Source organism: Raphanus sativus, chromosome 4 (genome assembly GCF_000801105.2).
Source record: "Raphanus sativus cultivar WK10039 chromosome 4, ASM80110v3, whole genome shotgun sequence".
NCBI classification, from domain to species: Eukaryota; Viridiplantae; Streptophyta; class Magnoliopsida; order Brassicales; family Brassicaceae; genus Raphanus; species Raphanus sativus.
In genome coordinates this window covers 43533739-43558223 of record NC_079514.1, presented here as the reverse complement: position 1 = coordinate 43558223, position 24485 = coordinate 43533739, and the positions used below count along the sequence as shown (strand labels likewise).

The following is a 24485-nucleotide window of genomic DNA, read 5'->3' as shown; positions in this document are numbered from 1 at the left end:
AACCTAAATAGTATGAACAAAAGATGATGATATCAAGAAAATCATGTAGATCTTGATTCATAAACATACCCAAGGCGTCAACTTCGACTAACGAAGCTTCCAGATTCTTTTCCCTTGTTTCAAGCTCTGCGCGGAACTGTCTTACAGTGTTCAGAGTATCTAAAATGCTTTGCTTCACCTTAGCCACTTGATCAGAGACTGAGCAAGATTCTTTCAACTAGTCTAGGCATCCAAACCTTTTCCATTGTCTCCTTGAAAAGATTGCTATTAACATCGCATCTAAGGTGTTTAGCTTGTTTTTGCACACGAGTTCTCCAATAATTCTTTATTTCATTATCTGTTCTTCCCGGTAGATACTGTGCAATCTTCGACCACCTTTCATGTTTTAAGAAAACAATAAACAAACAAATATAAACAAACGTACAAAAATAAATATTTTCTATGAAAATGTTAACTAGTAAATGGGGAAGCAAGTATTTACATTAGCATCTTTGGTAACATACCTATTGCCCCAGAGAGAATGGAGTTTGAGGATCATAAACTGTTCTTCGAGAGTGATGTTGCCTCGTCTAACATCTGGTCGCAAGTAGTTGAGCCATCTTAACCTGCAACTCTTACCTGTTCTCTTAAGCCCTGCATGTTTGAACATATATTTAAGACATGCAAGACAAGATACAAAACGGGATTTATAGAAAACTTACTTGATGTTTAACAATAATAATAACGCCATGGTCGGAATATAATATCTCCTAAATGCAAAGATTTGTGATGAAAGGAATAAAAGAAAAAGTGGAGTAAACGACATATACAATAATGGAAGCAGATGAATAATAAGGAACCAAAATCAAAGACGACCGGCGATGATCAAGGTAAAAGTCCAACCTCAACCGACACTTTTGGCAGACAGACTCTCGTTAGTCTCATTCTATTTTCTTTTTGTCAACTTTTGCAACACAAAACACGTTTGAACTTCAGACTTTAGAGTCAAATGTACACATGGTTTTAAGATGGGGGTTCGACAGTAATAATATGGTTTTAAGATCACTAAGCACGGGTTTAAGCATCTAGACTCACCAGAGCACAAAACCCCCCTCTCTTTTTTTACTGGTTTACTATTTTAACAGATCGCCCACGAGTTTCAAAGATGATGATCGGTTCACTTGGGCTTTTCTAGGGATACGGTTTGTTAACTAGAAGCCCAATCTGAGTGAAGGATAATTAAAAGACTTGTTACAAATCAATTTTTTCTTACATAGACAGCTAGTAACAAATCATAGTCGTCTCACTTGTTTAATTTTGCACCTAACATAGCCAAGTATAAGCCATTTGGTAGATTATCCATTTAACCTAACATAGCCAAGTGCCGAAAAAACACCAATAACATAACCTAGACTATTCGGACGAACTAACTTTAACTGATGTTTAGGACTACAAGAATATCCAATGCATCCAGCCACAGGGAATAACCAATCTTCTATTTCTCACAACACCGTAGCTGCTTCTAGCGTTTTCCGTAATAACCTTCCCGTTAGTCCCACTTCCAGAACTCTCACCAATTGCCAATCACCACCGTCAGAACTTAAGCTTACACGTCTACGCTCTAGAGTTCATGATGACAACTAATCCTAGCGCTTATAAAAATCCTTGTTTAGCACATTACTAACACACAAAGGAAGACAACAACAACACCAACAAATACTCTTCTCTCATCACATTTTCTCAAACATCCTCTAAACTCACGTGCTTCCCACATGGCTACGGAGCTTACACAAACCCCCACCGTTAAATCCGCTGTGTCAATAACAAAAACGCCACCACCAGTCCACGGTGATCGAGCCTACGTAACATTTCTGGCTGGAAACGGTGACTACGTGAAAGGAGTCGTAGGTTTAGCCAAAGGACTAAGAAAAGTCAAGTCAGCGTATCCACTCGTTGTGGCTGTATTACCAGACGTCCCAGAGGAGCACCGTCGCATACTTGTGGAACAAGGTTGCATTGTCCGCGAGATCGAGCCCGTTTACCCACCCGAGAACCAAACTCAGTTTGCCATGGCTTATTACGTCATCAACTACTCCAAACTCCGTATCTGGAAGGTACTCACACAATACACCGTTCCCTTTTTTTGGTTATATAACCTAGCTTGTAGAAGGGGCTAATGCTCTGTTTTGTGTTAATGTGCAGTTTGTGGAGTACAGTAAAATGATATATTTGGACGGTGACATTCAAGTTTACGAAAACATCGATCACTTGTTCGATCTCCCTGATGGATATTTCTACGCGGTGATGGACTGTTTCTGCGAGAAGACATGGAGCCACACGCCGCAGTACAAGATCGGGTACTGCCAACAATAATGTCCTAAGAAAGTTCAGTTGCCGAGGGCGGAGCTTGGAGAACCACCGGCTCTTTACTTCAACGCCGGTATGTTCGTGTTCGAACCCGGCCTAGATACTTACGAGGATCTGCTAAGAACCTTAAAGATCACTCCCCCAACTCCTTTCGCTGAACAGGTAAGAGATAAAACTAAGTGATCTGACTGGATCTTCTCTGTTTTCTTGCTCTGTTTTTTAAGTTGTGGGATTTCATGGTGCAGGACTTTCTGAACATGTACTTCAAGAAAATATACAAGCCGATTCCTTTAGTTTACAACCTTGTCTTGGCGATGTTATGGCGTCACCCAGAGAATGTGGAGCTGGAAAAAGTCAAGGTGGTTCACTACTGTGCAGCGGTGAGTTATCTTTTGTTGTGAACAGCCGTCGTTTAGGTTAGAAGAAGAATAGAGAAGAAAACGTATTGAGGCAAATACCCGTTTAGGGTTTCTTATTAATGATGTGATAATAATTTACAAACCCTTAGACCCATATTTATACAGCCTCAAAAAAACCCGATTTCCTTTTCCCAATAGAAATAGTAACTTTCCTAAACCGAAAAGGCATACCGTACCGCGGGGCTGGGCATTTTACTGATACAACAGAGATTTAAGACACACAGATGCAACATCTTTCATCCGAGCTTTTTGTTTTATTTAGACCAATGATTCTTATTGAGTTCTGTTCTGACACATTCTTTGTTGCCTTTCTAATTACAGGGTTCGAAGCCATGGAGATACACAGGGAAGGAAGCTAATATGGATAGAGAAGACATCAAAATGTTAGTGAACAAATGGTGGGATATTTACAACGATGATTCCTTGGATTACAAGAAATCTGTTGGAGACCTCGTGAGAGAATCGGAGCTAGTGAACCTGAAGCCGTTTATCACCGCTCTAACTGAAGCTGGACCGGTCAAGTGTGTGACTGCACCGTCCGCTGCTTGAACGTCGAAATTATTTAGAAGTAGGGGGTAGTAGATTCGGGTTTTGTCGCTTAAGGGTTATGTGTTGGTTCGACCACCACACAAGTTGTCTCTGGTTTCATGTGCTTTCGTGTATTTTGTGTAATGTAGATTGTATGTTTTCGAAGTTCAAATTTGACTAATGAAATCGATATCCAAAAGTAGAATAATTGAGTTATTAAAGGAAAGTACAAAATGTAATATCATTTGAAGTTTGAGATGGGAGAGGAAGTAGAAAAACATATATGATAATAAAATCTTGGTTTCGTTTTTTACGTACTAGCGAAACAGACCCCTCCTTGATTTATAAACCAAACAGGCAGTGAGGAATCTTGCTACCTCCTTTCTATGCCTGCACCATCATAGGTTAAAGCGTGTTAGACTCGGATCTAACCCAAAAATGAATACGAGAAGTGAAGTTAAAAGAGAGAGAGAGAGAGTAAATTCATACCTTGTTAGCAATGTTGTTGGAGAGCCAGTCAAGTCCCTCGTAGAGACCTTCTCCAGAGGTGGCACATGTGCTCTGAATGTACCTGTCATTATTAATAAGCTCGCATGTCTGGTTTTGGATTGTGGATAGAGAGAACAAAGAGTTATATTGGGCTAACCAGTGACGTTGGCGGAGAGAGTGAAGGCCAAGCTTGTCAGTAATCTCAGCAGCGTTCATAGCGTTGGGAAGATCTTGCTTGTTAGCAAAAACAAGAAGAACTGCATCCCTCAACTCATCCTTTGCCAAACAGAAAAATAAAAAAAAAAGGTGAACTAATATTAAGTCGTGATAGAGGCATTGATTCTCATAAGATATTTACCTCGTTGAGCATCCTGTGAAGCTCGTCCCTGGCTTCAACAACACGGTCACGATCGTTGCTGTCAACAACAAAGATAAGACCCTGAGTGTTCTGGAAGTAGTGTCTCCACAATGGACGGATCTGGATGAGAGAGAGCATAGAAGACAAAAAACCATTAGTAAATGTTGAATATCACAACTGTACCAGACGCCTATATATGGAAAGAGAATGGTATGAAAGGAGAGAGGATACCTTGTCCTGACCCCCGACATCCCACACGGTGAAGCTAATGTTCTTGTATTCCACAGTTTCAACATTGAAACCTACAAAAAAAAAAAAAAAAAAATCAAAACATTAATAATATTTTCAACATTAAACAGTAAACAAGAGATCAAATAAGAAAGAAGAATGGGAAGGAACTGACCAATGGTGGGAATGGTGGTGACGATTTCACCAAGCTTGAGCTTGTAGAGGATGGTAGTCTTACCAGCAGCATCGAGACCAACCATAAGGATCCTCATCTCCTTCTTCGCAAACAGCTTACTGAACAGCTTTCCAAATGATACCCCCATCTCTCCCTTCCTTTCTTTTTTTCTTTTCTTTCTAAACAAACAAACAAACACAGATTTTGATCAATATTCAAACTTAAAACTAACAGATAATAATATGTTAATTGATCAACGGAGATAACATTGTGGACCTCCTCTGATGGATGGATGGGATAATGCTCCTCACAACTTGATCGAATCAGGATAAATAATAGAAGAGCCTTATCTAATCTAGCGAATCAACTATTATCAATACACATTCATTCCTCTACGGCTCAGATCCATCATTTCCAAACACAACAGATCTGAGCCAATGAAAGCTCAGCAAACATCCGGATCGCAGCGCAGAGAGAGAGATGGAGAAGGAAATGAACGTACCGAAGAAACAACGCCGTACGAGATCTGATGCCTAGATGCTCCTCCTCCCCCTTCCTACGTTTCACGATTTTCTTTTCTTTTTTTTTGTTTCCACTGAAAAATCTCTACTTATATATAATCCACTAAGCGTTAAAAATACGCGAATTTATATATTTTTAATTAAAAATCATATGTTTGACCACAAAAATATTTATTTAAAAATCATATACTCATTTCTAGCTCTGTTCTATAACCAAGTTTTTCTTATTGTGTCAACACAAGTTCAGCCCATTATTGAAATATTGGTTTAACAAATAATCTAACTCTAACCTTCTTAAATAGGCCCATTGGGCTTACTGACTGAAGAAACAAGCTTTTTTTTAAGGATGCATCGTATCGTATGCATTCATTGTTTTCGAGTTGGTCGGTACTTGTGTCTGAATCAATTGCCCTACAAAGTTTATTTAATTAATGGTAATGATTTTCGCGTTTAATTGATGTCAAACTATGGGACATTATTGCAATTTCGAGGCTCCAAAATTTCCTGGAATTTAAATTTCATTAATATTTTTTAACGTAGAAATAGATGATAATTATTACGGTTTAGATTAAAATTATAGTGGCTGTAGTTAAAATGAGGAATTGCAAAAGAAAGAGAGGATGGAGACATGATAACGAAAAGACGTTGCACAAAAAAAGATAATATAACGAAAAGACCCAATCACAAAGCATTATATATGTAGACATTGGAAGTCTAGACTTCATGCATCCATGTTTCATACTTTATTGTGCAAGTGGTCGACAACATGTTTCATGCACCTTTTCTAAAATTAACTTAAGAATCAATCCGAAAACTCTAGAGGTTTTGCATTTTTTCATGTTCGATACGTTAAAAGATTTTCTATTTCTATTAATTCGTCTAGGGTTTTCAGTTAAAAAAAAGTCTACAAGACTTTCAAATAATTTGAGGCAGGTGCTTATATATTATGCTAGATAACAATCGGCAGTCTCTCTTTCCATATGAAATGATAAGTTACAAAATTATAAATACATATATATTATATTATTTTCAGATGTATAAGATGATGTCAAAATTTGTTATATCCTGGATATAATATCGTAATATTGTACGTGCGTAGAGAGATTCAGACGCATAATCAAACATCACACAGACGTTAAGGAGATGTGGTTTTGAACTAGCCTAATCAATTGCTTTGTTTCTTCATTTTATTTTTTCATATAGTAAAACATTTTTAATTTATAGTTTGTAGATTAAATTGGTCAAATGTTGCGCATGACATCTATCTCTTTATAGTTATGAGTGATGACATCATTTGTTGTTGTTGTTGTTGTACTTCGTTTAGTGCAAAGCTTTTAGGATTATAGTCATATTTGTACTTGAGGCCGATCTTACTCTAGTCAAATCAGTTTATACAAAGCACTAGTTGTGAAATGGTTTGTTTAAAATATTACTATTTCAGTTTCTATTTATAACTTTTGGATCGAATGAAATATATTGTCGACAACTATAAATGCACATATATGTGCCATCGTCTAGAGGTAAACATTTGATATATTCTACTATACCATGTATATATTTCAAGATTGGTAGTTATAGAAAGACTTCGTTTCTTTGTCTTTGGCGCTTTCAAGTTGTCTGATGCGAAATGTTTAGAACATCTTTTGCTATTATTAGTTCTAACATGAAACGAGTGATTATTTGTTAAAAACTAATAGCGAGGTAAACGATTTTAACATACGTGAGAGAAAAAAACAGTAACCCTGACAATAGTGTAGTGAAACGAAAGATCATAATGGCATGCCCGGCTAATTAGCGGATAAACGGTGAGACCGCCCTGAATCCAAATCCGTGTCCCCGGTATATTAAAATAGTTAAGAGGTCTAACTTTTTTGTAAGTCTATATTTTATATAAAAAAAGATAAAAAAATAAAACAAATAAAATTGAAAAGGGCCCAAAAATATTTGATATGTAAATAGTTTTATTTTCATCACGAAATATGCAAAATATTACTGATTAAATTTTAAAAATAATTCAAACGTTATATGAATATAAATTTTAAAGGGTAAAAAAAGTTTTTGTCCTAGGACCCTTAACAGTGTTAAGCCGGGCCCCGAATAATGGCAAACAAAAAATGCAAGATCATAATAGTGATCAAGTGTAGGTAGTGCCTCCAGTGGAGGAGAGCTCTAGAAATCTCGGTTCATACTTGTTTTGTGGTCTTTGTGTTAAGACTGAAGAAACATATAGGGTCAGACCAAAGATGCACTAGTAGCTAAATTAGAAATTTTAAAAGCATTTTGGATACTGTAAAAGATTTATGGATTTAAGGTTTATAACTCTCGTGGTCTTAAAAAAACGTCTGAGTTCGTTCGGTCTAACATTTCTCGGGTTAAATTTCGTTTTCCTACTAGTGCTAAAACAGACGCGAAACTAAACATAATAGATCTAAAGCTAGAGGGAAATCACAATTTGCTGTTTATATTAAATCATAATAATGTGAACTGTTGTTGATCGTGAAGGGTGTCCGTCAGTGTGTCACAGAGAGAAAAATGAGAAATGACGTAGGAAAAGAGCCTATGTACCTACCGTTTTGAGAGATGTTCAGTTTTTTCTTTTTCATTTTCTCTTTGGTTAATAAGGGAATGCTCATATACATATACAGAGGAATTGAACTGGAAGTTCGGCATTTTATGTACCCATCATGTGTTTTGGCTTTATACACAGTTGTTTTTTTTTGTCTTTTCTCACTTCAATTCTTTTGCTTAATAGATGGAGTATGTTTTAATGTTTTTTAACCAATAAAGTATGTTTTAGTGTTTTTTTTTTGTTTTTCTCCCACCATTGTTTCGCCTCTCTATCTAAAAACTGAAAAGAAATGTATTGTTCTACATGCCAGGTTGTTGGTATTTTAAATTAAGTATTATTTTTTTACAGTTATATAGTTACCATTAGTCAAGACTACTAGGTCACGCATTATTTTGCTCTCAAACGAGAGTTTTTTTGACAAAATTCTCAAACAAGAGTTACAATTGGATATGGAGAGATTTATCTTAATCTTATCTTTTGTTGTTGTAGGAAAAAATATGTCAGCATGCAATGTAAAAGCAATATGTGCATGCACTGCTTTTATTAAAAAATATGTGTGCATGCAATGACGCGGTAAGGCATTAACGAGAACCGATTAAATTCATTGACGCAAGGAGATTTTCGTAGATACTTGCTCTTCAACAGGTTTAATATCTATCGTTATCAAAGTATAAATCCTACCGATTTTCTACTGAGATATTATATTTTGATCAATATGTATACAAATGGTCTCTAGTAGCGTTGTTACTCTGAAACTTGTGTTAAATTTTATATTTAAATTCGACACAGGTATACAAATGGTCTCTAATATAGCATTTGCTCTAAAACATTTATATTATCTATCTACACAGGTAACATATCCATCAAAAACAACTCCGACCTCTACAAATACGCTTTTTTTTTATCTACAAAAATACACTTTTTCTTGGACCAATCACTAATTATCCGTACAATATCAAATATTTAAAATTATCAGAAAGCACATATTTAAAAGGGAAATGTACTAGAATGACTCAAATTAGTTGAGAAATTACTAGAATAACTCTTAAAAGTTTAAAATTACTGATATTATTTTATGGTCGAAAATGCCCTTAACTTTAGTTATAATCAAAAAGTAATATTACAAAAGTGCCATTTAAATTAATTTTGAAAAAATTCGACGGCAGACTTATTTAACGAAAAACAAATCTATCGTAAGATAAGTCTGTTATAAAAAACTGTTGTAAAATATATATCTGCCAACTATTTAGTGACAGACTTTTCTGGTACGACAGATTTTTTAAACCAGCAGATTTTTGTGGCTGATTTAAGATTGTTGATAGATTTGTCTATTTTAGTCTGTCATATGTAATAACCGATTTGTTGAAGTCACAAGTTTTTTTTGAAGTAGTCAGAGTTTTGAGACAGATATGTTTATCAGAAATAGACATATATTTTGCTGATAGATATGTTTGCCCGATTTAATTTTACGGCTGACTTTTGTATTCATTTGGTGGCAGATTTTTTAAATTGTAGTCTTTGACGGCAGACTTTTAAATAAATTTTAATTACTAAAGTGAGACACAATTCGAATTTCTGGCTAAATTCATCTAAATTTTGGTTTAATTTAAATTGAATCTCGGTTTGATTGAATTTGGTTTTAATTAATTTGAAATTTGGTTTAGAGTTATTTTCAGTTTAAATTAATTTTAACCAATTTGAAACATTGGTTTAATCTAAAAGATATGTCCACGTTAACTCCAATTAGGTTTTCATTTTGTCTTTGGTGCTATATTGGGCTGCTCTTTTGGTTTTTCATTACATTTTCACGTTAGTATTTGGGTATTTCATATAGTTTTTTTTTCAAAATCAATAAGACCTATTGTTCTGGTCCCAGTTCACGTTAATGATCATATTACGTCAATTATACATCCATCAATGCATAAATCGAAACTATTATACATCCATCATTCATAAGCCAAAAAAAACCAGCAAGTTATAAATCCATTTAAAGCCAAAAACTAGCAAGTTATACATCCATCTAAATCCATAAACCAGCAAGTTATACATCCATCTAAATTCCATTAAAGATGATTTTCCCAAGCTTCTTGATGATATAGATTCATCTTTTACTTCTGGTATATCGAAGGCCTTCTCTTGCTTTACTTTTTTTACTGGTACTTCAGCTTTCTTCTCATTCTTTTTCTCCTCCTTGTTCGTAAGTTCCTCCTTCTGTATCATCTTCTTAGTTTTTTCTCCTTCTTCACAACACATTGTATTGGCAATCCATCTTGTGAATTGATCTTTTTCTGAACCATCCATGACTGAATAATATGTAACGAAAATAGTAAAAAAAAAAAAAAAAAAACAGAGAACAAAGTCATTGCAGAGAACAAAAAAAAAAGAATATAAAAGCACTTATTAGTAATTCGAATCAGAGGTGAGATGGTAAAGCTCTATCCATGTTATCCTAAAGAATCAAAAATTCTAGTAAGTAACATCAAATCTTTGTATACATCAAATTCTGTTCTGAATTGGTGTTCTCCCAACTTCGTACAAACGCCGAGGATACATTCTAATGACAGAAGATGAAGCCATCCTGGGATAAACAACAAACACAATCGGTTACAGTCAGTACAAGTGTTGCTGTCTTAAGTAGAAACAAAGGTTAAAAAAAAAACCCAATATCAAATAAACAACCTTTGTGCTCAATTATTAAAAAAAAACAAATCACGTGTTTGGATTTAACATCAGAGGAAAAGGGGATTTGGGAAATAGAGTTTTCAAAATTAAAAATCCAATCAATCAAATAGTGTTAACAAAAAGAACAACAAACAAGATTAAGATGGATTTATGACTTACAAGTTTATGTTTCTGGGAATTGCATGCGGTGGTGTGGAATTAGGGTTTCTCTCTCGCAACAAACATGAACACGAGATGGGGTTGGGGTTTTCGAAATCGAAGGGGTCTGTGACTTGGAGGTGGTGACGGAGAAGGAGTTGCCTGAGATCGGGGATGAGCGTAGGAGAAGAAGAAGAAGTCGCAAGTTTTTTTTTTTTTTTTTTTTCTGTCGACAGTTTAAGCGAGAGAGAAAGAAAAAATTTCTATTTTTTTACAATTAAAATTTTATTCATATTAATAAAATAAAATGGCAAAACAGTGAAGAATGAGGTTTAGACTGGTTTTTTGGTATTTTTGTATCCCTTGTAAATCATTCTAGTAAATACATAAATATATGAGTTATTCTATTCATTATATGTATGATTAGAGTCAATCTGAGTAATTTTAAAAAGCTAAGACTGATGGATAGGCGTGGACCCATGCATTTCTCACGTACAGGAATTATTTATTTAATTAATTGGCATTTACTAATTTAATTACTCTAATGAAGTCTCTTATGGGTCATGTTTTTTTTTTTTTTTTTTGAATATCTGTAAAATTTATTCAAAGAAAACCAACGTTTTTACATCAAGCATATTTGTTTAGGTCTTTATGCCTTTTACATTAAAACCCAAGAAAAACAGAGAGGTTGAAACAGAGCTTACTCCCTCACAGCAAACCAAAGTTGTAACAAAGCTTCATAGTTTCGGTGTCCCTTAGCTGAAACTGTCAGACACCAGTTACGAATTTGTTTGTCAATCATCTTGACCAAAGAGGCTGGGCTCGTAGGTGATGCGCCATGACGTCGTTCGTTTCTCTCCCTCCATACGGAATGAACCGAGGCCTGCATAGTATACCGCAGCAAGAATCTAGCCTTCATATCCAGAGTCGTGTCTGTTGCCATTTGGAGTATCTCGCCCCAGGTTGTAGTAAAATTGGTGCGTAGCAGCCCTTTCGTCAGTTGAGACCACACTTCCGTGGAGAACACGCAGCCAAAGAAAATGTGATCTCTTGTTTCTATCCCTTGGTTGCAGAAGATGCATAAAGGGTTGATGGTGCTGCTCCAGGCAGCCATACGATCTCCCGTGGTGAGTCTATTATGAGTCGCTAACCAGGTGCAAAAAGCATACTTTGGAGTTGCATATTGAAACCAAATCCCAGAGTGCCATTGGACCTCGGGGTGTACTTGCCGAATTAGACTCCAGGTTCTTTTAGTATTAAACACTGGCCGGTGGCTGTCATCACTATATTTCCATAGAGAGACGTCTTCTCTATCTGTCATCTTCTGTCTTTGGTTCTCCAAAGCCTCCTCAAATAAGTTATATAGATCAACCCGGTGACTGCGCATTCGTCGTGCTACAGCAGAAGCCACTGAAGCTGAATCTCTGATACCCATCTCGATACTTCCCCGTGCTCCAACCAAATCAATCAGACGTCCCATGTCTGTCCAGGTGTCATACCAAAAAGAAGTTGATAGTCCATTCTGCACATTCATCTTGTGAAAAGCCTTTGCTTTGTCTCTGTATTTCAACAATTTCCGCCACATCCAGGATCCCAAAGAGGTATTTTCTTTCACCGTCCAGAAGTTTCTGTTCTGCAAGAGATTTCCCCGAACCCACTGAACCCATAGTGATGATTTCTGTGAGGTTAGTCGCCACACAAGTTTCAGACAGCTGACCATGTTTGCTTCCTTTAGCGGTCTTAAACCCAATCCCCCTTCTTTCTTAGGCGTACAAACTACCTCCCATGATATCTTAGATTTTCTAGGATTCAAAGTAGGGCCTGACCACAAGAAAGCTGAGCAGATGCGATCAATTTCCTTGAGGCATTCTCCTGGTAGTCGAAATGAGGACATCCAGAAGTTGGTGATGCTGACAAGTACCGAACATATTAGTTGAAACCGACCAGCCATCGATAAGAAGCGGTTGGTCCAGAGGCTTATGCGTTTCCTGATCTGTTCAAGCAATGGTTGATAGTCTTGAACACCCATTCGTTTAGTTAGGAGGGGAAGGCCCAAATAACGAACGGGGAGCTCGCCTGATTCAAACTGATATTGCGTGTGCACTGCTAGGCGAGTGGACTCCTGTACCCCCGCATAATAGATCGTAGACTTTTCCATGCTGATACGAAGACCAGAGATTTTTGCAAAGTGATCAAATACCGCCACAATACTATCAATGGAGTGGACAGTTCCATCTGTGAATACCATAATATCGTCGGCAAAACTCAAGTGGGTTAATCCTAGATTCTTACACTTTGGATGGAACCCAATCTTCCGTTCCAGAGCTGCTTTGTCCAGAAGTTTAGAGAGAACATTCATGCTTATGACAAACAGATATGGCGAGAGAGCGCAGCCTTGACGTAAGCCTCTATCACTTTTAAAAAAACCCGCAAGCTCCCCATTCACCTGGACTGAGAAGGAAGCCGTAGTGATGCATAGTGAAATCCAGTGAATGAATACCGGAGGAAACCGCATCGCCTTAAGAGTATTCAGCAGAAACGTCCACTGCACGGAGTCAAAAGCTTTTGATATGTCAATCTTGATGGCACATCTCTGAGAAATCGAGTCCTTGTGGTAATCTTTGACCAGCTCTGTTGCTAGAAGCAGATTTTCAATAAGTAGTCTGTCTTTAACAAAAGCAGATTGATTGAGGCTAATGAAATCTGGTAAAGTTTCTTTCAGCCGATTAGCAATAATCTTCGAAATAACTTTATAGATTACGTTGCAACAGGATATCGGACGATAGTCCTTCATGTGACGAGCCTCAAGTTTCTTGGGGATGAGGGCTAGGATTGTTGTGTTCACCCCTTTAGGTAGAAAACCTTTAGTGAAAAAGGACTGGATGGCAATGGTGAATTCAGCACCAACTTAAAATATGTGTGCGAAACCGCAGCCAAACATTTGAAAGACAACTCTTAAACGTATCTGCATCAAAATCCTAACAAATATTTCTATTGATATAATTTAATGAAAAATATAATCGGCCACAAAAAGTAAATTAAGTTGAATTGATATAAAATCAATCGGGATGGGATAGTTAGGTCAAGTTTGCTTCTTAGTTCTTTAGATGCTTGTGTGTGTTTGGATGACTTCCTTACTATTGCCACATCACTACATAATTATAAATTTATACGTACAGTATCTACGACTCTATTTTATTATATATAATTAAAAGTTGTCATCTTCTCTTGTCTAGAAAATATCGTTATGATTAAGCCATATATATTACTCATAAACTCGTAGTTTTGTATCAAAAAGTATTTCGATCTTTTGAGCTGAAAATCTATGACGAAGCATATGATAACTCTAGGTATGTTTCAAAAAATAACTGTTCTTAATAAAAAACCTCGGGAAAACATGATTATTGTGCAATAAAACTTAATATAACCCGTGCTGTTAATAACTAATATGACGAAACTTAGAATATAAGGGTATATCAATTGTAACAAATAAGATTCTAATGCAAGTTGACCAATTGATTATCAAAACAATAGACGACAGATAAGAGTAAGCAAGATAACAATATGCATTAGATTGTATTAAGGCTTTTTTGATGAATAAATTTAACATTCATTCAAAAAAAAAAAAATTTGAAGTCTAAGAAAAGGGATATTTTTTACAGAATGAGACAGCCAAAATAATTCCAAACCGTTACATGTCAATCTCACTGACACTCACCTTCATTTTAAACATTTTGTTGTGTGTGTGATTTTTTGTAAGTTGTAACGTAACCTTCTTTTATACTTTGTTAATAACATATTCCGAGTTCCAAAAAACCATCCCCGGGTTTCACGTACTTTTATTCTCCACGTATTGCAAAATAAAATCCATGTCTTTATATTTTTCTTTTTTTCGAACACATATCCATGTCTTTATATTAATATTATCCAATACTGTTATATATTTTCGGATATTCTCATTTAAAATTACCGAGAGGAGTATAAGTTTATCAAAATTAACTCATCACATTCTTATCAAAGAAGGGAGATTGAAATCATTATACTTCTGAGTTCTGACCTCTTTTCATAGCTTAATTTTGAATTACGTTATCTTATCCAAACATAAACAGTATCATAAGCTTTGATGATTGCAAAAAAAAGTAGGTTAAGTAATTCCTTTTTTATTTTTGGTTGAATTACTATTTTTTTTGTTTATATATATATTTGAAATTAAAGCAAATAATCTAGATAGCACAAAAGTAATAATAAAGTAACATAGGTTTCAAAAAAAAAAAGTAACATACAAAAAACCTCTAAAACAACATTAGTTAAAATATACATGACTAAATTATTCCAAACTCTAAATCTTCATTCTAATCACATATTGTAAGGTACTAAACTTCAGATCATGATCACTTAAGCCAACTAATATATACATTATTTTAAAATGAATATTAATTTAGAATTTTTTAAAAAGAAATCGAGTAAAAAGTGTTTTGTTGCTATTCTAAATTATTTTTTATCTTAAAATAATACATATATTGTTTGATAATGGGTTTGAGTAGCTTATATAAATGGAGATTCCTTCGTCTTCTTCGTATTCATTGCCAGTTGCACACCAGACATAACAACACATATAGTATATACTTACATTGGAAAATTCCATATGTAATTCAACAACTCTTCACTTTCTTCTCATCCAAACCAAAACACACAGCCTTTCCCTCTCTTTCTTCATTCATGTAAACAAACAGGTTCCATGTATCCTTGTCTCCCAGTTTCAGAGTTTTTTTCACAAACCTCCTGCACTTTTCTCCCCTCTGTTCTTAGCTAACCTTGAAACAGAGAGATGTTCTTTGAAATGGGTTTCTCCGGTTTGAAATAGTTTATGAGTTGTGTTCCCCCCTTAAATCGGGTTTGAGCTCAAAATCTTTTTGCGTTCTCGGAGAGAGAGAGAGAGAGAGAAACGACCTCCTCAAGTGTTTGACGAATTGACTAAACAGAGAAACAGAGCACACTAATGGAAGAGACGTTTGTGCCGTTCGAAGGAATCAAGAATGATCTCAAAGGAAGACTCATGTGCTATAAGCAAGACTGGAGCGGTGGATTCAAAGCTGGATTTAGGATTCTTGCTCCCACCACTTACATATTCTTCGCCTCTGCCATTCCTGTCATCTCTTTCGGTGAACAGCTCGAAAGAAACACTGGTAACTAAAGTCTCCACCTTTACCAATTTCCTCACTTCATTTTATCTTATCAAAAAAAAAAAAAGATTTTGAAATTTGGATATTGAAATCTCTGTCAGATGGAGTTCTCACGGCTGTTCAGACCTTAGCATCCACCGCCATTTGCGGTATCATTCACTCTGTTATCGGAGGTCAGCCACTGCTTATACTCGGTGTTGCTGAGCCAACTGTCATCATGTATACATTCATGTTTAACTTTGCAAAAGCTAGACCTGAACTTGGACGAGACCTCTTCTTAGCTTGGTCTGGATGGTAAGTCCAGTCCTCTTCTGTTGATTTGCTTAAAGGAGAGTAATCATGTCTTGACAACACTGTTTGAATGTGTCATGTTTGTGTAGGGTTTGTGTTTGGACTGCTTTGATGCTGTTTGTGATGGCTATATGCGGAGCTTGTTCCATCATCAATAGGTTCACTCGTGTAGCTGGAGAATTGTTTGGACTGCTTATCGCTATGCTCTTCATGCAACAAGCCATCAAAGTATGAACCTTTTCACCAACATTTCCATTAATGTTTGTTTTCTAATTATTATCATCTCTAACCGCATGATTAATTCTCCAGGGGCTAGTGGATGAGTTTCGCATTCCCGAACGAGAAAATCAGAAACTGATGGAGTTCTTACCTTCCTGGAGGTTTGCTAATGGGATGTTCGCTCTGGTTCTCTCCTTTGGCCTTCTTCTAACTGGACTTAGAAGCAGAAAAGCCAGATCATGGCGTTACGGTACTGGTAAGTTAAAAAACAGAGCATTCTTTCTTACAAAACATCTACTGACTCAGTTTTGCTTGAGCAGGCTGGCTCAGAAGCCTAGTAGCTGACTATGGAGTACCACTCATGGTGCTAGTGTGGACCGGTGTCTCCTACATTCCATCAGGAGATGTTCCTAAAGGAATCCCCCGCAGACTTTTTAGCCCTAACCCTTGGTCCCCTGGTGCTTATGCTAATTGGACCGTTGTAAAGGTATTTGTCCTTCTTCTTCTTCTTTCATCTCCACCACCCTCATATAGAGATATTAATACCTTCAGTGACTTTTATAAAAAAATACACAGGAGATGCTTGATGTTCCAGTAGTCTACATAATAGGAGCTTTCATTCCAGCATCAATGATTGCTGTGCTTTACTACTTTGATCATAGCGTTGCTTCACAGCTTGCTCAACAAAAAGAATTCAATTTGAGAAAACCTTCTTCTTACCACTACGACTTGCTTCTTCTTGGGTTCCTGGTAAGAAGATAAAAGATTTACATGTCTAAAAATATTTTCTCTTGGGGGCTTATTGGTCATAATGATCAATGCAGACCTTAATGTGTGGTCTACTCGGAGTCCCTCCATCAAATGGTGTCATTCCTCAATCTCCTATGCATACCAAGAGCTTAGCAACTCTCAAGTATCAGGTAAGGTCACTCACCTGACCTCAAGTCTTATTTTAACCTTCGTTCTGAGATCAAGACTCTCTCTGTCTCTATGCAGTTGCTTCGTAACAGACTGGTTGCAACAGCAAGAAGAAGCATAAAAAAGAATGCGAGTTTGGGACAACTCTACAACAGTATGCAAGAAACTTATCATCACATGCAGACACCATTAGTATACCAGCAACCTCAAGTAAACAACAGTTTTGTATTTTTCTTTTCCAATTATAGAACAAGGAGTTAGTAAGAAAAATTTCTTTCCACCGGCAGGGTTTAAAAGAACTGAAAGAATCAACAATCCAAGCAACTACATTCACCGGAAACCTCAACGCTCCAGTTGATGAAACTCTATTCGATTTAGAGAAAGAGATTGATGATCTGTTACCTGTAGAAGTCAAAGAGCAGCGTGTAAGCAACTTCCTTCAGTCCACAATGGTAGGAGGATGCGTTGCAGCTATGCCTATCCTTAAAATGATCCCAACCTCGGTCCTTTGGGGATACTTTGCCTTCATGGCCATCGAAAGCTTACCTGGAAACCAGTTCTGGGAGAGAATCCTACTTCTCTTCACCGCCCCAAGTCGCCGTTTCAAGTAAAACCAAACCTCCTCCTATCTTTTTAATCAACTTAAAGAAGCTTCATTACTCATTTTGTGTGTGTTGCAGGGTTCTTGAAGACTACCACGCAACGTTCGTTGAAACCGTTCCGTTCAAGACAATTGCAATGTTCACTGTTTTCCAAACGGTTTATCTGTTAATCTGCTTTGGCCTCACATGGATCCCAATAGCAGGAGTCATGTTCCCTTTAATGATCATGTTCTTAATCCCGGTTAGACAGTACATACTCCCTAGGTTCTTTAAAGGAGCTCATCTTCAGGACTTGGACGCAGCTGAGTATGAAGAAGCTCCAGCTTTACCCTTTAATCTTGCAGCGGTAAACCAAAAACATAACTCATCTGTTTTTTTTTTACTTTAGCTTCTTCCTTTTTTTTTCATACTTAAAAAACTTTCAAGCAGGAAACGGATATTGGGTCCACAACTTCGTATCCAGGAGACTCAGAGATTCTTGATGAGGTTATTACACGAAGCAGAGGAGAGTTTAGGCACACGAGTAGTCCTAAGGTCACGAGTTCAAGTTCAACTCCGCTCAATAATAGGAGTTTGTCTAGTCCAAGAGTGAGTGAAATAAGGTTGAGTCCTCGAATCGTTGGAAACAGTCCCAAGCCGGCGAGTTGTGGGAGGAGTCCCTTGAATCAGTCCTCCAACTGAGAAGAGACTATATATATATTCAGGAAGCTAAATAAAACGAAACCCCAATGAGGATGGATGTATAATTACTTAATTAATTTGATCTTTAGTTCTAGAATGAAAAAGTAAAAGCTTCTTGAATCCGTCTTTAGTTTGTGTGTTGTGTGTTTTATGCTTACTACTCAGTATCTTGAGTCTCTGTAAAATCTTACTTATTGCACAATATATGTAAAAAAAAAATTAATGTTAACGGTAGCAATCTTTGAGTGATAATCTATTTTACTCTTTTAGCCAGTCAATTTTATATTCGCTAAGGCTACATACATAAGTAACATGTTAATCAGATAATTAGTTGTCCGAACACCATTTCTCTGAGTTATGTTTTTTAACAGATATACAGACTTGCTATCTTATCTTCTCTCTCATTATTCTCATTTCAGGTGTATACTACTGATTTATATATTGTTGCATGGACACGACTGATAACAGATGTTTACATCTGGTTTTCTCAGATAGAACACTTGAAAATATAAGTTTATTTTCTCTCAAAATCATTAATTAAATCGAAATATCTAATCCTCATTCTTGTATTATTTAGCTTCTTGTAGCCGTAGCAACGTCCTACTCTCATCATCTCTATTAATTGTGATTCTTCAAGAACAAAACCCCAATGAGGGTGGATGTATAATTACTTAATTAATTTGATCTTTAGTTCTAGAATGAAAAAGTATAAGCTTCTTGAATCCGTCTTTAGTTTGTGTGTTGTGTGTTTTATGCTCACTACTCAGTATCTTGAGTCTCTGTAAAATCTTACTTATTGCACAATGTATGTAAAAAAAAAAACTTAATGTTAACGGTAGCAATCTTTGAGTGACAGTCTATTTTACTCTTTTAGCCAGTCAACTTTATATTCGCTAAGGCTACATACATAAGTAACATGTTAATCAGATAATTAGTTGTCTGAACACTATTTCTTTGGGCCATGCTTTTGCAGATATATAGAGTTGCTATCTTCTCTCCACTTTCATATTCTCATCTCAGGTGTATTACACCTTACTTTTACATGGACACGACTGATAAAAGATGTTTATATCTGGTTTTCTCAGTTATAGAACATTTGAAAATATAAGTGTTTGTCTTACTTTTTCTAGATGTTATCACCTCCATCGAATTAGCCTTCCTCAAAACCCATTCAATTTGTTCAGATCGTATCTCGGTCCAGTAAAATAATATCTATCATAAAGTGCCATGATCTATGAATCCCACCAATCTCGTGGAGGACTGCGTGTGGACTCAACACAATAAGTACAGTGAGCGGTGTCGATTGTAGTCATCATCTAACCAAAAGACTCTACTCTCTAAAGATCACTGGAGTCAGCTTTTATAAATAAGAAAGGCATGCAAAGAAAAGGGTGATCCGCTCTATAAGAACAAGAACTTTATACAAAGAATCGACACATTTTCTTTTTAGAACAAATTTATTCTCTTAAATCATTCAACTTTCGTAAACCTCTAATCCTTAACCGAGTTTAAAATCTCAAACACACTAATATATTCAATGATATATTTGTATCAGTTAGTGTGACTCATGTTATAAATCTTTGAAGAGCTCTATTTCCAAATGAATATAAGGCTATAAATGGTAACTATGGAATGAGATTAGTGGAATAAAAATGTATAGAATAAGATTAATGGAATTGGTTAAAATTGAAAGCCATCCATTTATTTCTTAACAAAATTGTAGATAAATGTTTAGGAATGTTCTTTTTTTTTTAATTGTTATTGATTTATAGAATGAGTATTTTATTTCATTTAATTTAAATGGTAGAAACAAACTATAGAAGTAGTGGAATAGATCATTCCATTCCATTGATGCCTAAGATTAATATATTCACAAAAAGTTTTCTTACAAAATGAGTTATTTTCAAACTAGAAATTAGATCATAACAATATAGTTTTGTAGCTCTTATTTATCTGAGAGATGATTAAGATTTGTATACAAATATCATTTTCTTAGATCAATTACATGCACTTTCTACAAAGTTAAGGATTACGTGTGCATAATTTATATAAAATCATCTCCAAAGCTATTTTTAAAAGGAATCTTCTAAATATATTTTTTCTCTATTAATTTGTTAATTTATTAATTTGTTGTATAACCCACAACCTTTAAATGTTAAGATTCTACCATTTTATTTTTCATGTACTAACGCAAATTACATACCAAGTATAATATTTAAATGTAAAGATTACAATATAAAAAATTATTTTAGTGGAAAATAAAAACATATAAAAGTGAACTGATATATTATTGGAAACAATTTTTTTACTCTAAACAAAGCATAAATGAACATTGTTACTATATACTTGAAATACTACTGTTCATCGCATTATATTTGATGTAATTGGAGACATTTTTACTCTATGCAAATCAATAGTCATGTAAATTAAATACATTATATCATATATGGAAACAAAAGGCAGTAAGAAAAAGAATGGGAAAAGGGTAGTGTGAATGATTACGTATATACAGTTTATAGAAGCAAAAGCAAATGCTTTCGAGCATGAAGAGAGTAGCTATCTGGTTAATGTTAAGTCATGTCGTTCGAAGAAGGTACTGTGTGTATATAAAACAACACAAGGGTCAACTTTTATTCCAAAATCGAACCAGACGAAGACAAAAGTAGAAAACCACGATCGAGTGTTCGATGTCAATAAGGAAAAGGGATGCACTGCAATAGTTTTTTATGCCTTTTGATTTAGAATTTTGTCATTATGAATACGAAAAGGAATGGTCTCTGATTATCCTCTAAAAAGTATATTAGTAGCACTTGAGTAGCGATATAATGTATGAGAGGTCATGAGATCATTGAGACCGACCCTGTTGGGAAAATATAGCCATTTTTATATATTGAAATTAGGGTTTAGTTTGCTGGTGTAATCATATGATGGAATGGAAAAGAACTCATATGTTGATATCTCATATCTGATATGCTGGTATCATGTTCACATTAAGAATGCATGCTTTAGTATCAATTTGACATTTCTTCTAAAATCCCGGATTAGCAAAACAAAATTTAGAAATAAACGTGGGTGGCTATAACAAAAAGAAGAGATAGTAAAGGAAACTCTGGCTTATCCTGTTCTTTTCGTTTTTGCTAAATTTTGTCTTGAGCATTAACCATTGACTCAATCGACAGTGAAATTTGTTTGGCTTTAAATTGATATTCTTGCTGTCTGCAATAATGAAAAATAATAAGTTGCCTTAGGCATAGGTCACCGTCTACATCATGCAATGGATCTTTGTCTTTTTTGGGGACTCTTTATTGTCGTAGACTAAAACAGAACTCTTTCGCATTCATTCCTCTCTTCCTCACCTTAAAAGCAAATCCCACATTCTCCTGCTTCGCTTTTGATGGAAGGAGAGATTAGACATACGCGTTGACCCTTTTCCATGTGTCAATCCCAAAGTAGCTTGATTAAAAGCCATTCTTATTATGTATCCACTGATCTATAATCTACAAACTATTACGTACGTATAAATTAAGACATGCATGTTAGTCGAGATCTTTACAATTTAATACTAGCTCGGTATACATCATATTTGGTCATTCCAATATTGATTAAATACCAAGACTATTCCATCTGTTTCAAAATAATATATATTTTAAGATTTTCACACTTATTAAGAAAATACATTAAAATTTAGTTATATATACATAGTTCTTGTAATTTTGTATTTTTTTGTATTTTTAGACCAATAAAATTTTAAAAAATGCAATTAATATTTTTGAAGTACACAAATTTTTATTGTTAGTTGATAAAAAATACATTGAAAATATAAAAATACATTATTATTTTTAGAACATGCATCTTTTTGAAACAGATGGAGTATATATTAAGTTTTTATCACCCGAAGAAATTATATAAAACGTAGAATCCTAATTTCTTAGGGGCGGCTTAATTTGTAGATAGACCTTTAGGAAAAGTAGGGATTATTTTTTTCTTAAAATTAATCGCTAAACAATCATACTTATATTTTATACCGCCGTAAAAGTCTTCTTTGGTTTTATTATGTTTTTCTCTTTCTCTAACGCTAATTTAATAGCTTTAACTTTTTACAAATTCACGTCAAGTAATTATACGACCAAACTTTCTGCAGTCGAAACTTTAATGTTAAAACACGCGATTACAGATTCAACCAGTCAACTCTTGTAATTATTGAATCAAATGTAGTTTCATGACAAGGGTTAGAGAATAACACAATAACTTTTAACGTTCCTCTTCTAGTGAAATTTTGCTTCTTTGAAGTTTTTCAACCCATCAACAATCCGTCGAGGGCCATGGCTCTACGAGTAAGGAAACCAACTTAGCATCATAATGGGCCTTTATAATCTGGTTGGGCTCGATGGCCGAGATTGACTTTTACTGTAAACGAAGCCCATGAGACCAAATATCAACAAGAATACTGCGTCCATTAATAAATGTAAATGTGATGTCTCTGTCTGAATCTATCACTCTTCTTTTTCTTTCTCAACTCTGTTTTTAATGGAATCTGCATGGATTGTCGTTATAACGGTTTCAACTTCCAACAGTAACACGTGATAAAATGATATTCAGGTCGCTAAATGATCTTAGTAAATACTAAATACTACTAGTTGGTATGGTCTAAAGGAAAAAGTAAGAAGGGACTTGGAAATTTCTTGGTGTCTTCCTATTGTATATACTTTTCTCACATCTAACATAAGAGAAAAATAACAATCTAAGTCGAATGAAAATAGACAGAGATATTTTGCTTGAATCACATGATAAAAGACAACTTAATTTCTTGTCTTCATACGCTAGTAAATTTTTCTACGACTCTGTTCCTACGCTTTGGACTCAATCTCATTTCTATGGCGGATACGGTGAAGCCTATCCTTATCGCCGCGATTGATCTTGCGGTTCAAGTTGTTGAGGCCTCAAACGAAGCCACAGCCTTCGAGAAGGAGTGGTACGTGGTCAAGATCAAGGCACAAAAGCTCTTAGAGCTGCTGGAGACTGCCTTAACCGCCAGCTCCAATCTCTGCGAGTTTCCGACCCGCCACGTCATCTCAATCGCCGAAGCTGTGCTTCACAAGTCTCTCGCTGTGTTAGACGAATGCACCCCAAAGCTAAGGAACCGCGTCTTGACAATAATCCGCGTCTCCACTTACCAAAAGATGCTTGTCAGGCTCGAAAGATCCATCAATGACGTCTCGTGGCTCCTCAACGTCTCCACTCCATCGCATGATGGTGAACAAGAGCAGCTATTTGGTCACCCACCTTTCGCCATAAAGGATCCAACTCTGTTCTTGATATATGAACTTATGGCGATTCTCTACACGGGAACACTTGATGACGACTCCTGTGAAGCAGCTAGGTCGCTGAGATCAATGGCCAGTGACAACCCTAGATGCGCAGAGATCATGATCCGTAATGGTATTTGCTCTGTTTTTGTTAAGATCCTCAAACAAGGGTCGATGAGGGTTCAAGCAGAGGTGGCTTGTGCCACGTCCGTGTTGGTCGCGAGCTTCCCCGAGAGCCAAGACTTGTTCGCACAACATGACGTGATTCAGCTCCTGTTAAGCCGTTTGACTTCGAAGCTCGAAAAAGAAGACTCTTGGCACATGAAGGCAATGGCAGCAAAAGCTTTGAGAGAGCTAGCCAAAGGAAATTCATCTATCTGCAAAAGCATCACCGATTCAAAAAGATTCTTGACTTTCACAGGTTTGCTTGAGATACAAGACAAAGAAGTTAGGTTAAACTCCTTGATGGTTTTAGTAGAGATTACTTCTGTGGCAGAGCAAGACTCTGGCTTGAGAAGAGACTCAGCTTTCAAGTGCAAGTCTCCAGTTTTCAAGGCCATTGTAAATCAAATCCATAAGCTCATTGAAGAAAATGGAGACACGGTTTTACTTATACCATACATCACATTAATAGGGAACCTGGCACGATCATTTAGAGCGTCTGATATATCAATGATTGAACAATTGGTGAAGCTCCTTGGCCATAGAGATCCAGAGGTAGCAAGAGAAGCAATTGTAGCACTCACTAAATTTGCTAGCCCGTGTAATTTCTTACACATAGATCATTCAAGAGCAATAGTAGAAGCTGGAGCTGCAAGGCAGCTTATCGAGT

General features: G+C 35.8%; 2 protein-coding genes, 2 long non-coding RNA genes and 1 pseudogene across 7 annotated transcripts; 2 read left to right on the top strand and 3 right to left on the bottom strand.

The window, feature by feature from the left end:
* Positions 1-235: 235 nt before the first annotated feature.
* On the bottom strand, positions 236-829 carry LOC130511939 (uncharacterized). The gene is made up of 3 exons (XR_008945458.1): positions 702-829; positions 504-633; positions 236-375 (listed from the first exon to the last, which is right to left on the bottom strand). It is a non-coding gene; the product is annotated as an uncharacterized LOC130511939 (long non-coding RNA).
* A 648-nt stretch (positions 830-1477) lies between these two features.
* LOC108848567 (galactinol synthase 1-like) lies at positions 1478-3483 on the top strand (annotated as a pseudogene).
* A 2-nt stretch (positions 3484-3485) lies between these two features.
* Positions 3486-5186, bottom strand: LOC108848566 (ADP-ribosylation factor 1). Of its 3 annotated transcripts, none has more exons than XR_008944129.1 (7): positions 5046-5186; positions 4544-4722; positions 4372-4442; positions 4141-4260; positions 3940-4058; positions 3783-3854; positions 3486-3683 (listed from the first exon to the last, which is right to left on the bottom strand). XR_008944129.1 is itself a non-coding variant. In XM_018621960.2 (7 exons), exons 2-7 carry the CDS (start codon positions 4689-4691, stop codon positions 3678-3680), a joined length of 546 nt encoding a protein of 181 aa, XP_018477462.1. In that variant the 5' UTR covers positions 4692-4722; positions 5046-5186; the 3' UTR covers positions 3486-3677. The 3 variants fall into 3 exon arrangements, 2 of the variants coding, with proteins under 2 accessions (XP_018477462.1, XP_018477463.1); XM_018621960.2 differs by having other exon boundaries at positions 3783-3864; XM_018621961.2 differs by lacking the exon at positions 5046-5186 and adding an exon at positions 4820-4981 and having other exon boundaries at positions 3783-3864.
* Positions 5187-9551: 4365 nt separating this feature from the next.
* On the bottom strand, positions 9552-10783 carry LOC108851807 (uncharacterized). Of its 2 annotated transcripts, XR_001949394.2 has the most exons (3): positions 10475-10734; positions 10129-10211; positions 9552-9936 (listed from the first exon to the last, which is right to left on the bottom strand). It is a non-coding gene; the product is annotated as an uncharacterized LOC108851807 (long non-coding RNA). The 2 variants fall into 2 exon arrangements; XR_008944788.1 differs by having other exon boundaries at positions 9552-10211; positions 10475-10783.
* A 4249-nt stretch (positions 10784-15032) lies between these two features.
* On the top strand, positions 15033-18576 carry LOC108848583 (boron transporter 1). Its single transcript, XM_018621978.2, has 11 exons — positions 15033-15639; positions 15738-15930; positions 16017-16155; positions 16237-16402; positions 16467-16633; positions 16723-16896; positions 16971-17066; positions 17143-17274; positions 17352-17671; positions 17745-18012; positions 18096-18576. Exons 1-11 carry the CDS (start codon positions 15453-15455, stop codon positions 18345-18347), a joined length of 2094 nt encoding a protein of 697 aa, XP_018477480.1. The 5' UTR covers positions 15033-15452; the 3' UTR covers positions 18348-18576.
* The last annotated feature ends 5909 nt before the right edge of the window (positions 18577-24485 follow it).

What these genes read in the sequence shown, in the direction of transcription:
- LOC108848566 (XM_018621960.2), bottom strand. Translation starts at nt 4,691, where the DNA reads ATGGGGGTATCATTTGGAAAGCTGTTCAGTAAGCTGTTTGCGAAGAAG. An exon ending in TTCACAGGATGCTCAACGAG is followed by an intron (nt 4,059 to 4,140) that starts GTAAATATCTTA and finishes TGTTTGGCAAAG; the next exon opens with GATGAGTTGAGGGATGCAGT. An exon ending in TCTCTCCGCCAACGTCACTG is followed by an intron (nt 3,865 to 3,939) that starts GTTAGCCCAATA and finishes TAATAATGACAG; the next exon opens with GTACATTCAGAGCACATGTG.
- LOC108848583 (XM_018621978.2), top strand. Translation starts at nt 15,453, where the DNA reads ATGGAAGAGACGTTTGTGCCGTTCGAAGGAATCAAGAATGATCTCAAA. An exon ending in TCATGCAACAAGCCATCAAA is followed by an intron (nt 16,156 to 16,236) that starts GTATGAACCTTT and finishes TTAATTCTCCAG; the next exon opens with GGGCTAGTGGATGAGTTTCG. An exon ending in ATCATGGCGTTACGGTACTG is followed by an intron (nt 16,403 to 16,466) that starts GTAAGTTAAAAA and finishes TTGCTTGAGCAG; the next exon opens with GCTGGCTCAGAAGCCTAGTA.